Consider the following 13,407-nt stretch of genomic DNA (forward strand, 5'->3'; position numbering starts at 1 on the left):
CACAGGAGACTCAGCAATAGATGATGACCAACATTTTATATGGATTTGTAATTTATTGCAAACATTAGGTTCAAAATAATAGAAGGGAAATGTCTGCCCCACAACAGTGTTTGAAAGAACACATACTAATGTCGCTTGCTACACATCCTTCAGTGGTCAACTATTGAAATATGTACAAACATGTCCTATATTCTCTTGCAAGAGAGGCATATACAATATTTGACAAAAATAAAAAATATTGTCAGTAATTCCTCTTATACTCACTCCTCTGTATAATGAGTTTAGGTCCTTTAAAAAATGTCAGGCACTGTCAGAGTAAAATAATAGTATGTTGTTTATATACACGTATGTGAGTTCCCTGTAAGAGTGTGTGTCTGATATAAAACGCAGTTAGATTTTTCAGGATTGTTTTCTCTTTTGGTCGTGGTCAGTTAAGAGAAGTTGAGGCTTGAGAAGAATCGTGAGCGTCGAGGTGCAAACCGGGACTCAGGCTCACTCCCCCGTCTCTTCGCTCCCTCCTTCTCTCTCCTCCGGCGAGCCAGGTCTTCCTCCAACACCTGCACACACAGACAGAAACATATTCAAACACAGACAGATGGAAGGACGACAGATGGACAGACAGACACATAGACACACAGATAGATACACAGACACACACACTATACCAGACTATGCCTGCACACTCAGGCATAAACACGTTCCAACACGGATGGACAAACAGACTATATACCCTCATTGAAACGTTCAGGTCATCGAGGTCAAGTCAACAAGTGCAAAGGAACATGTTTTGGGATTCAAAGTGTAGCCCTGATGTCCCTTCAAACAGCAAGCTGTTAGAAGTGTATGCATGTCTAATGGATATGACAACATTTCTCCTTGGAGCCATACCTGACCTTAATGAACCTTTTCAGATCTCCAAGGACAACAAGTGCAACGGGAGCATGTTTTCAGATTTAAAATACTGCCCTGTTGCCTCCTGAGTGACACGGCTGCGACCGGCAGACCCATGAGGCAGCACACAATTGGCCCAGTGTTGTCCGGGTTAGGGGAGGGTTTGGCCGGCTGTAATGTCCTATCACGCTCTAGAGACTCCTTGTGGTGGCCGGGCGCATGCACGTTGGTGCACGGTGTTTCCTCCGGCACATTGGTGCAGCTGGCTTAAGCGAGCACTGTGTCAAGAAGCAGCGCGGCTTGGCGGGTCATGTTTCGGAGGACGCATGGCTCTCGAGCTTCGCCTCTCCCGAGTCCGTATGGTAGTTGCAGCGATAGGACAATTGGATATCAAGAAAATTAGGAGAAAAATGGGTAAAAAGTATAACAATAAAATAGAAAATAAAATAAATAAATACTGCCTCTCATCATTAATCTGTTACCATGGTGTGCATGGCTAATGGATATGGCAGCTGAACATTGAACAATATCCACTCACGGTCTCCTATCTCCTTACTTGCTTTGTCATTCAACACACTATTCCCACAACAAACTCTCTTCTTTCTCTGTCTCCCATACCTCTTTCCTGCAGGCCAGCTTGTCTTTCCACTCGTTCAGCTCTAGAGTGTGTTCATCCTCCAGTCTCCGAATCTTCTTCTTCTCCATATCAACTAACAGCTGCAGTTTCTCATTCTGAAACACACACACGAGCACACATGCATAAATGTTTTGTATTTTTTTATATAACCAATTATGCTTATTTGATTATATGAAAACATTCTATTATAGAGTATACCAGTTTATAGTAGATATACTATGAATATCTACAACCCAGTGAGCTTGCTGGCACATGGTGTGTAGTGTAGTGTACCTGCAGCTCCTGGAGTTCAGTCATATTGCCGTCACACTGCTCCTGCACCTCCCTCAGCTGGCCCTCATGGACCTGCTGCAAACTCTGCCTCTCAGCTCGCTGAATGCCCTCCTCCTCCGACATAAACTGACACACAGAGAGAGAGATGGAGAGAGAGAGAAAGAAATTGTGAGAGAGGGGGAGAAAAAGACAGAGACGGAGGCAAAGATAATTGCCAAACAAACAATTACTAGTGGCCAATTTATCACAGCAAAGAATGTTAACTATTTGGGAACTGAGAAGCCATACAAGTCTCTGTACTGACCAGTGTGAGGCGCTGCCTGTGCTCTTGCCCACTCAGGCCCAGTGTCTTCAACTCTTGCTTGAAGTGGGCCAGCCTGGCCTTGGCCTCGGTGCGCTGGGCTCGCTGGAGCTGGGTCCTCTCCTGGGCCTGTTGGGCCCTCTGCTCATCCAGCAATGCCCGATGGAACTGGGACGCCCTATCTGTATCCTGGGAAAGGACAGGGGAGAGGGGATCATGGTCATGGTGCGTGTGTGTGTGTGTGTGTGTGTGTGTGTGTGTGTGTGTGTGTGTGTGTGTGTGTGTGTGTGTGTGTGTATGTGTGTATGTGTGTGTGTGTGTGTGTGCATGCATCTCTGTGTGTGCATTTGAGTATGCAAGTTTGGGGGGTTAGGGTTCTTAGTGAGAGCATTCCAACTCACTTTGCTGTGCCTCTTGGTAAGCTGTTGTCTTTGCAGTGAATACTGCTCCTTCACCTGCTGCTTGAAGAGATGGTACTTCTCCTGCAGATGACGTTGCTCCATCTCCCAAATTACTGATTCCCGGGCTGCAGGCAAGGAGCCCATATATGTGAATGAATCAAAGTTTCTATAGGCGCAAACACAGTCAATGTCACCGTTGTGGTCAATGTCTAATTTCCTGTCGGTCTGTAATTTGGGCCTAACCATTTTCATAAAGCAGCCCATAATCGTAACCAATTTGTGAGTGCGTAGGTGCATGCGTACGTGAGTGTGTGCTGATCGTGTGCGTGCATGTGTGTACCTCTCTTAAGCTGCTGGGTCTTGACAGTGATATCCCACTCCATAGAGGCCACCTTCCTCTTGTGTTCCTGGACTCCTTTCTGGAGCGTCTCATTGAGCTCCTGCTGCTGCTTCTGCAAGTAACGCGCTTCCTGGGATGAACACAAGAGGAAACAAGATATACCAAGGGCTCTCTGTGTGTGTGTTGGTGTGTAAGTGTGTGTGTGTGTGTGTGCATGTTGTGCGTGCGTGTGTTTGCGTGCGAATCGGTGTACTTCTCTGGGTTGAGCCTTCAGTACAGCAGCCTTGCGGTTCAGCTCTCGCTCCTGCTGGCTCTTGAGTCTGCGTGCGTCCTCTCTGAGCCTGGCTGTGTGCTCTGTCTCCATGCGGCTGCTCTGCTGAACATACTGCTTTTCTACCCGCTCCAGCTCACCGTCGTAATACTGCTTCTTGCTCTGCACAATGCACACAAAACACACCAAATTTGCTGGAGTTTGTAAGACTCCCATACCTTAAAACCTGAAAAAAATTGTGTTTTTGGAAGTCACAATGTTGTAATAACAGAATGTAGCTTATATGAATTAAAATATGTTTTCATGTCATATCGCCAGTTGGCAACCCATCCCTTATGGGATTAATTGACACTTACACAAACATTACAATAATTCGCTGTGATAATTCAGTGGTAATTCTTCCAGTGTTCTTTGAGGTGCGAATCGTATAAAGAGTGAAATTAAAAAGAAGAAAAAAAGAATACATAACATTAAATAATGTTATCCAAAAAATAACTATATCCCTAGAGCAGTAAACATATACATACTGTACATACTGTACATACATACATACTGTACATACATACAGACAGACAGACAGACAGACAGACAGACAGACAGACAGACAGACAGACAGACAGACAGACAGACAGACAGACATACATACATACATATACAGATAAATAAATACAAACATTTAAACATAAGGAATTTGAACCCAGTCTGGCACAAAGAGAAGATTCAAGTGGGAGACAGGCTTACACACAATTTACAGTATATACATACAGTACGTGCCATTTGCTATATAGAAGCTAAATATTATATTATAATTAAATTACAGGTAGCCCTTTTTATTTTAATCCAGGCTTTATCTAAATATTCCGCAAACGGGACTCTGGGTCCCACTACTCACTGTCATCTCCTGGGCGATCTGTCGGAACATCATCTCTCTCTGTTGCTGCAGCCGCTGCTCCATCTGGGAGTACTCTCTCTGCTCCTCCCTCTGAAGGAGCTTTAAAGCCTGCAGCTCCTGGCGCCTGCATAGTCAGGTACACATACCCACACGGACACACACGGGCACACACACACGGGAGATTGAACATACTAATGAAGTGAATGCATTGAATATGAATGTGTTTAAGTCTCCCATCCAAGATGTATTTGAAATTATGAGTCTAGTTATTTTTTCATAGGAGCCCATGCCTTGTTTCCAGAGGGAAAAGTTTACCTGGCAGACCGCATGCGCCGCTCTTTCCCATCGGTCTCTTTCAGGACCTTTGACGTGGTGACGCTGACCTCTCGGCCGTCCACCATGAACTTCCGGGTCCTTTTGACCGTCTTCCTGTTATGGATCAACTCCTGGAATACAACAAAGAAAATATTACAGTCACAAAGTGCTTCTGTTTAGTTGGTGTAATCTAACTAGGAAAGCGCACAACACTTCTTATTACCTCTCCTAAAGGGAAATTACACTCTAAAATCTACTTTTGTCAGATGTTTTCAGAACTCAAAAGTGGACTACACCTGAGAAACTTTGATTTTGGAGTGGAATGTCTCTTTAACCTTAATAAATTGTACCCTTATGTGTTATGTTCTGTATTATATTCACTTGGGGAACCAATGCGTGCCAGCCTGCCCTGATCACTATCACTCACCTCTACAGGTCTTGACATTGTTGAGACTGTCATTGTTGAGTTGTCTTTCTCTGTCATGTCAGCTTGGTCATCAATGGCAGCCATCTTGGGTTTATTGTCTGTCACTTGGTGCCAGTTTCCATTTGATGCTGAGTTCAGGTGTACTGTGTCTGTAGTTGTTCCCTGAGATCTAGTTGAGCTCTGTTCGGTCAATATGTTTAATTGGGTCTGACCTGCCTCCTCCTCCTTACCTCCTTCCTCCAGCTTCTTCCCTCCTTCCTCTTTCCCTCCTTCCTCCCTCCCACTATTTGACTCCAAGGTCAAGTTTACCCTCATCATAGGTTCTCCAGTTGGGGGGTCAGTCATCTTCTCTTCTCCCTTACTGTCTTCTTGTTTGTTTCTCTCTTCTTTCGGTTCCTGCTTTATGATCATATTGGATTCTTGTGCTTGGATAATCACAATGTCATCACTTTCTAATCCAAGGTCCTCCTCTTTACTCTGTTCATCTTTTCCCACTGTTCTGTCCTCTGCTCTCTCTACATTTTCACATTCAGTCACTTTGATATCAAGGATTTTATCTTCTGTGTCTGCCCTCAAACTCTTCTCCTTCTCACTGGTCTCAACTTCCATTGTTGATTCACTTCTTTGCTTCTCTGTTTCAGTCTGTATTTCTCCTGTTTGTTCTGATTGTACAGTCTCTTCAATATCACTCTTAGATTCTCCGTCCTCCATTTCAGGACTTGCTTCATGTTCTTTTAAGTCCATTCCTTTGTCTGGAGTTTTCTCAATGTCTGGACAGTTGCTTGTCTCTCCCTTGCTTGTCTTTAACTCCACCTTGACCTCCTGTTCTTCTTCTACATATGTCTTGTCTTGTATTCCTTCTTTATTTATCTGCATCTTATCCCTTTCTTCTACCATACTCCCCTCGTGCTCTGCCTCTTCATCTCTCTTAGCATGTAGTTCGTTCTCTTCTAAAATCTTCTCATCCTTGTCCTGCTCCTGCTCCTCCTCTCCCCTCTCCTTTTGTATTTCCTCCTTGGTCCCTTCCGTCATCTCGTCTTTGCTCTGTTTTGTCTCTTCCTCAGCTTTCCCACTGGTGGCCAGCTTGAAGTGGTTATGAGTGGAGAGATCCAGAAAGTCTAGCACTGAGTGCTGGGTTTCTCCTCTCTCTTTTGTGGATGGGCGGGGCATTTCCAAAGACAAGGCTATAACCAGTGGACTTTGTTTGTGCACTAACTGGCGAGGAGCTTCTTCTACCCTATGCTTAGTATCATTATTTGTTTCTGATTTAAGGATACCAATTTCCTTAACTGAACATTGAGCCTCAGTAATTGGTTGTTTATTGTCTGAGTCAAGTGCATCACCAACAGAGTCATTGGTACTGTTTTGGTTCATATCAGTGTGGATGCCTACTATTTCCTGTTCAGAAGAAGAAACCACTTCCAGGTCAAGGTCTTGGGCCTCACAGTCATTTGAAATTTCATCCTTCTCTTTTTTCTGCCCCTCAACCTTTTCTTCTGCATCATCTCCTGTGTCATTTGTTTCAGGGATGGGTTGAGTGATCCCTCCCTCCAAGCTGCCCCTCCCAACATTCTCACACAGATCCTTCTCCGCATCCCCTGCATCTCTCTCTCCTGCTGGATGTGTCACTTCCTGCTCTTCTGATTGGCCAGTGGGACTGTCCTCCTTGTTCTGTTGGGTCTGATTGGCTGGATTTGAGAGTGTGTCTCCCCAGAGACCGGACTTGCAGCGCCGAGACCCGGTGGTCAGAAAGGAGAGAAAGGTCCCTGGCTCCCAGACCGACAGACGCCTGGCCAACTTTCTGGCCCTGTCCGTGTTGGGAGTCTCCACCCTGGTCCCAGCGGTGCCCCCATCTTTCACTGGGGTGGAGGAAGAGACTGGGTCAGGGTTGGGTGGAGGTGGTGGTGGACTCATACCAGCCTGTATGATAGATGGGCCCTCCTGAGGTTTCTCTGGTACCTGCATTGTCTCTTCTTCCTGCCCCTTCTCAGACTGGGCAGTCCCTCCATCCGACCCCACAATCGTGTCCTCGTCTAGAGAGCCCCCATGGTCGATCAGGGACTGGCAGAGAAAATAATAGGATGTGTTACCATTGTTGTTCATTTAAGACAGACTTTAGGAGGCCATTTCAATTGCATCTATTTTCTGTCCTATCTACTCGACGACAAATAAAACCACTCAAAGGACCAAATGTTGGAAAGTTGATGTATGAACTTCCACCTACAGTATACTGTATAGAAGCAGAAATAGAGAAACTTTCCCAACACGTTTTAGATCAAAGCAGATCTCTATTAGAAAGGCATCACTCCCTCAAATCAAGTCTGCATCCCAAATGGCACTCTATGGAGAGCAATAGTAATGCCGTCTTTCTGTACTCCACCATGGCTCGTTGACCTAAGCCTATGGGGAAATGAATGGGGGTTTTGGAGGGGTTATGGACAAATGCTGAAAATAAGGTCTGGTAAAAACAGGCATAGGAGATCTTATACGTTTTGTTCTATGAGATAATCTTCATCACTTTTTGTGAATTTTGAAGCATTTATGTAATCAAAACAAGCACATAAAGGCTTCATAATTCATAAAGGTCATGTTAACTAACTTCTATTATTACATAGAACAAAATGTATAAGATCTCCTAAGCCTGTTTTTACCACAGACCATATTTTCGGCATTTATCCCAAAACCCCATTCTTTCCCCATGAATTTCCCCCATGGGAATGGCTGAACGAACCAAAGGTAACTCATTTCAATTTTTTAGGACTACAAGTTGGCAAGCTCTGTTCCCTATATAGTGCATTACTTTTGACCAAAGCCTATGGGCCCTGATCAAAAGTAGTGAACTATATGGGGAATAGGGTGCCATTTGGGAAGAATCCCCCATCTCTTACCGCTGTCTCCTCCATCACCTCAGCCTTGGCCTCGGCGATGAGTTCCTTCAGGGCTCGACCATCCCGTCCAGCGCAGGGGAAGGGGTGTGCCAGGAGCTGCTGGGCTCCCCACCGGGCCTCAGGGTTCTTCTGCAGCGCTCTCCGCAGGAAGTCCTGGAAATGGGAGGACCTGAAAGTGGGAACACAGTGCAGGGCCACAGGGATGGGTATAGGTTTCAGGTGACGCATCCCAAATGGCACCCTATTCCCTGTGGGAAAATATGTTTTCCATGTGTTTGATACTATGAGCTGGCCCTCCCCATTTAAGGTGCCACCAGCCACCACTGATTCATAAAAATAGAGACATCTCCATGTATGACTAACTGTCCCTGACTCACCAGAGGCGTGGGTTGCTGAGGGTGGGTGGGGGGGACTTGGTGATCTTGAGCAGGACCCTCATAGGGTTGAGTGAGTGGTGAGGGGGCTCCATCTCTGCAGCCTCGATCAGCGTCACGCCCAGGGACCAGACATCCGCCTTGGGGCCATACGGGTTCTCCTTGGAGGTCTCACACTGGATCACCTCTGGAGCCATCCTGGGATAGACGGACGGGCAGACAGAGGGACAGATGGACAAATTTAGACATTGGGGTTGTTGAAAAAGAATGCACATGGGAATGTGGCTGCATGCTAACAACATTTAAACATATACAAAAATGATAGGAGTAAGACAAACCAGTAAGGGGTTCCAATGAAAGTGGCTCTTTTCTGGAGGGTGTGTATGTTTTTGGCAGACACTCCGAAGTCGGCTGGGGATGGAAACAGGGCTTTGAGAGGACTCAATGAGAGGCACTGATACACTATAAGAGAGAAACTAGGATAGACTTATAAACAACATTTAGACAGACACACAGTCAGGTAGACAGGTAAACGGACGGATGGATGGAAAATCCGGGAGAGAGAATCGAACAGAGACAGAGAGAAAAGACGGACAAAGAGAGACAAAGAGAGAGAGAGAGATATTATAATCCAGTAGTTGTAGGAGTGTGCTGTGCAGTTTTGTACCCAGTTTGACGTGTCCCTCCATGGTGAGGAGGATGTTGCCTGCCTTCAGGTCTCTATGGATGATGTGGTGCTGGTGGAGGTAGCACAGAGCCTGCAGGGTCTGACAGCATACCTCACTGATCTGCTGCTCAGACAGGCCCCGCTCCAGCTCTTGGGGGTTCACACACACACACACATGGACACGCACACATGCACGCACACACACACACACACACACACATATACACAAACACAATAACATATAAGGACAAGCAGGGGCTTCCCAGAGGAGGAAAAACAAAAGAAATGGAAACCAAGGAGTGCATGACGCTTTGGCTCCCACCTAACATGATGTCATCCAAGGCCCCCCCTGGGCAGAACTCAACCAGGATCTATGGGACAGAAAGAGATAGAATCTTCAACGATCAATCATCAAAAGCCTTAACTGTATATATAATGGATCGTTTTTGTGTGTATTTTTTACTTAACCTTTATTTAACTAGGCAAGTCAGTTAAGAACAAATTATTATTCACAATGACGGCTTAGAAACAGTGGGTTGCCTTCTTCAGGGGCAGAATGACAGATTTCACAGATTTCACATAGTTCACTGAAACCCCTCCAAAAAGTCCTGACCCAGTGTATTAATATTGACACCTAGCAATGGAGTCAAACAGCTGAAAAAGACCTCACCCACAGCCAACCCTCAAAGAAGATGGCGTCCAACAACCCAAGGATGTTGTTATGGCGGCAGGCTGCCAGGATGTCGATCTCGGTGATATAGTCGTCAAGCTGCTCCTCGTTGCGTACCTCCATCACTTTAGCAGCAGTCAGGGCCCCAGTGGTGTGGTTCTGGGCCTGAATACAGACAGAGGAATACACTATGGTCTCTACGGTTCCATCTACATTATACTGGCTTTAGTCTATATATTATATGTTATTTATCATCTTCTCGCAGGCTTTGCATCAAAATGCTTTGTATGAAAAAAGACAGTTAAAAATCACAAACAATCACAAACAATACCTTGAACTCATATACCAGTGAGAGAGATACACATGACTTCACTCTAATCTAGGTGGCCCTAGTTCTTTGCATCTTGGATTCAATAATAATACAGTATTCTACATTTACAATTTACACATGAATAATAAAACCATCACATTAAAGTTGGAAATCAGTCAGCTAAGTGCAACAACAGTCAAGGTGTTTCTGCAAAAACAGAAGAGCAGATGCGTGTGGGTTATACGTCAAGACAGGAAGTTATATTTCAGCCTGTATGGGTTGACAGGAAAACGACAAACCACAGTATGGCCTCATGACGCATGCTATGCTCTGCCTACCATCGAGAAGATACACAACACAGCTTTAAATCAAAAGCACTTCAAAGTTTGGTAACACGGTTGGCTGCTCTTGTTTTGCACTGAGACATCATTTCACTCCATCATTTCCATATTGAATTAAAACCAGAGTTAGTTACTCTCCATCCCATCAGAGATTATAGAATTTTCATCTTAAATGTAATATTTTTATGGATTTGGTTTGGTTTGGAGAGGAAAGGAAAGGAAAGGAAAGGAGACAAGACCAGACCAGAAGTTAAAATAAGTTAAGTATTGGGCCCCAGCCTGCTGGTACCTTGTAGACCTTCCCAAAGGCCCCGTCTCCCAGCTCCCCCTGGGTGTCCCAGGTCTCTCGAGGGTCCACGTCTCTCCGGAGGTTCTCATAATGCTTCACCCTCTTCTTCTCCGGGCCCAAACGAAAGATACGCATCAGAAGGGATGCCATGTCCCTCACCCCACCTTGCCCTGTCCTCCTTACTCTACAAGGATCTCCTCAGTTTACAGCGCTACAGTGGACAGCAGCCCACAGAAACAAAGCCAACACCACCCGTTTCTTATATACAACGTCCGCCCAAGATAGTAAGGACAGGCAGAACCAAACATCAAGTTCCACTGTGGGTGGAGACCCAATGTGAAAGGTCTTTGACTCGCCTGCACACCTCCTTGTCTCTGAAACCTCTCAGAAGAGACGCAGGAAGTGACTGTGCTAACCACATCCTACACAGAAAAAAAGAGAAAAAGAAAAAGCATGCAGTGAAAGAGATTTTTGGGGGTAGGCCTATGCCCTGTTTATCTTTTGTGTATTGAGAGATATATATCTGCCTCACTCAGAGAAATAAGTAGTACTGTTGTGCTTTACAGTCAAATATAACAAATAACTACATGTTTAATAATGAAATGTACAAATGATAGATCAATATTTTAAAACATTTATTTAAAAAATTATTCAAACAGTAATATGAGATCTTTATGTAGAACATTTACATTTGACATTTTAGTAATTGAGCAGATACTCTTATCCAGAGTGCATTAATCTCAAGATAGCTAGGTGAGACAACCACATACACTACATGACAAAGAGTATGTGGACCCTTTCTGTATGGACCTTTGTGCACGGGGGCATTGTCATGCTAAAACAGGAAAGGGCCTTCCCACAAAGTTGGAAGCACAGTATCATCTAGAATGTCATTGTATGCTGTAGTACCTAGCACAAAACATGAAAAACAGCCCCAGACCATTATTCTTCCTCCATCAAACTTCACAGTTGGCACTATGCATTCGGGCAGGTAGCGTTCTCCTGGCATTCGCCAAACACAGACTCGTATGTCGGACTGCCAGATGGTGAAGAGTGATTCATCACTACAGAGAACGCGTTTCCACTGCTCCAGAGTTCAATGGTGGCAAGCTTTAGAAACCCATTTCATGAAGCTCCCGATGAACAGTTCTTGTGTTGACGTTGCTTCCCGAGGCAGTTTGGAACTCAGTAGTTCACAATAACAGCACTTGCAGTTGACCGGGGCAGCTCTAGCAGGGCAGACATTTTACGAACTGACTTGTTGGAAAGGTGGCATCCTATGACGGTATCACATTGAAAGTCAACGAGCTCTTCAGTAGGCTACTCTACTGTCAATGTTTGTCTATGGAGATTGCATGGCTGTGTGGTCGATTGTATACACCTGGCAGCAACGGGTGTGTCTGAAATAGCAGAATCCAGTCATTTGAAGGGGTGTTCAGATACTTTTGTATATATAGTGTATCACCATATCACTTTGGCAGCGGCTAATTGGGGATCTCAATAAATACTACTAAATCGTCAGTCAAAATATACAGGATACGAACATTCCATTAAAGCTAAACAATGGATATATAGCGTTTTGCAAAAAAACTAAATTTCATACACATCTAAAATGTATGAATAAAAAATCTGAAAACAGTAATATTTTACACACACATGAAGGTATCCATAAGCAATCATGTCTGATGAAAAAACAGAAAAGTGAAAAATTGGTGGATATAGTGTTTTGGAAATAAACTATTCACATTTAGAAACTGTGTAAATCAAACTCATCTATAAAAAAGGCAACAACTTCAGTAACTGAATGGATTTGAAAATATTGTAAGATTTGAGAGTGGCTTTGTTGAGATGGCCGAGGAGGTTGAGATTGAGCAGAAAGGCCCATGAGGGTTTTATGTTTATGTTGATAACCTTTACTCCCTCTGCTCACCAAGGTTTCAGTGCAGCACCTGTAGAACTGGGTCAGAAGTGCTCAGGCAAACCTAACTTGAATCCATACATTTGATTTGAAGTCTCCTACATGAGCTTTTTAAATTAGATAAACCAGCTGCACCTACTGACCCTGATTAGAAGCTGGCTGTTGTGGAAAGTGCTGGTTAAGTTGCAAAGGGAAGGTATATTACTGGAAACATTCTAAATTTACCAGTGAACTACCAGAGATTTGGTAACTTTCAAGTTTTTTAGTGGCTTTTTGGGGTACTTTATTGGGGTATTATCTCTGGCCCTCTGCATGATCTTATCACATGTAAAATATATACAATTTATTTTTTAATAACAAAAATATTATCCTAAATATAAACCATCAACTTAGTGAATACCATTAGTGTTTTAGAATGAAATATCCTTTATACTTTCTTTACACACTTTTATTTTTCTATGTCAATATGTCTTTGTTGTAAATGTTTTTGGCGCCAAACTGGTGGCAGTTGTGAAAAAAGTCAATAGTTGGACGAGTTGCAGAGTTCATTGAAAATAATGCCATTGTTGATTAGATGTTTTTTTACTATAGTTTGGAAATTTTCTCTTGAACCATAACCAAATCAAATCAAATCATGGTTAGCAGATGTTAATGCAAGTGTAGCGAAATGCTTGTGCTTCTACTTCCGACAATGCAGTAATAACCAACGAGTAATCTAACCTAACAATTCCAAAACTACTACCTTATACACACAAGTGTAAAGGGATAAAGAATATGTACATAAAGATATATAAATGAGTGATGGTACAGAACGGCATAGGCAAGATGCAGTAGATGGTATCGAGTACAGTATACACATATGAGATGAGTAATGTAGGGTATGTAAACAAAGTGGCATAGTTTGAAGTGGCTAGTGATACATGTATTACATAAAGATGCAGTAGATTATATAGAGTACAGATAATACAAATACATACTGTATGAGATGAGTAATGTAGGGTATGTAAACATTATCTTAAGTGGCATTGTTTAAAGTGGCTAGTGATATATTTTTACATCAATTTCCATCCATTTCCATTATTAAAGTGGCTGGAGTTGAGTCAGTGTGTTGGCAGCAGCCACTCAATGTTAGTGATGTTAGCCTCCTGAGGTTGAAAAGGCGCTGCTGCGCCTTCTTCACGACACTGTCTGTGTGGGTTGAC

The 13,407-nt window shown here is 43.8% G+C and overlaps 1 protein-coding gene across 3 annotated transcripts; it reads right to left on the minus strand.

Moving 5' to 3' along the window:
• Nucleotides 1-33: 33 nt before the first annotated feature.
• Nucleotides 34-10,646, minus strand: si:dkey-81j8.6 (serine/threonine-protein kinase 10). 3 transcript variants are annotated; one of them, XM_029680758.2, is made up of 17 exons: nt 10,288-10,644; nt 9,348-9,512; nt 9,000-9,048; nt 8,678-8,827; nt 8,349-8,421; nt 8,014-8,208; nt 7,637-7,805; nt 4,749-6,809; nt 4,322-4,452; nt 4,007-4,130; nt 3,097-3,276; nt 2,844-2,973; nt 2,504-2,628; nt 2,106-2,291; nt 1,802-1,927; nt 1,510-1,623; nt 34-557 (listed from the first exon to the last, which is right to left on the minus strand). In XM_029680758.2, exons 1-17 carry the CDS (start codon nt 10,435-10,437, stop codon nt 432-434), a joined length of 4,254 nt encoding a protein of 1,417 aa, XP_029536618.1. In that variant the 5' UTR covers nt 10,438-10,644; the 3' UTR covers nt 34-431. The 3 variants fall into 3 exon arrangements, with proteins under 3 accessions (XP_029536618.1, XP_029536608.1, XP_029536626.1); XM_029680748.2 differs by having other exon boundaries at nt 2,844-3,276; nt 10,288-10,646; XM_029680766.2 differs by lacking the exon at nt 10,288-10,644 and having other exon boundaries at nt 2,844-3,276; nt 9,352-9,373.
• Nucleotides 10,647-13,407: the final 2,761 nt, after the last annotated feature.

Source organism: Oncorhynchus nerka, linkage group LG2, assembly GCF_034236695.1.
Source record: "Oncorhynchus nerka isolate Pitt River linkage group LG2, Oner_Uvic_2.0, whole genome shotgun sequence".
Lineage (NCBI taxonomy): Eukaryota > Metazoa > Chordata > Actinopteri > Salmoniformes > Salmonidae > Oncorhynchus > Oncorhynchus nerka.

Coding starts and splice junctions, on each gene's coding strand:
- si:dkey-81j8.6 (XM_029680748.2), bottom strand. CDS start 10,437: ATGGCATCCCTTCTGATGCGTATCTTTCGTTTGGGCCCGGAGAAGAAG. Junction 9,513..10,287: donor CCTTTGGGAAGGTCTACAAG/GTACCAGCAGGC, acceptor GTCTGTATTCAG/GCCCAGAACCACACCACTGG. Junction 8,209..8,348: donor TTCATTGGAACCCCTTACTG/GTTTGTCTTACT, acceptor CGTCTATCCCAG/GATGGCTCCAGAGGTGATCC.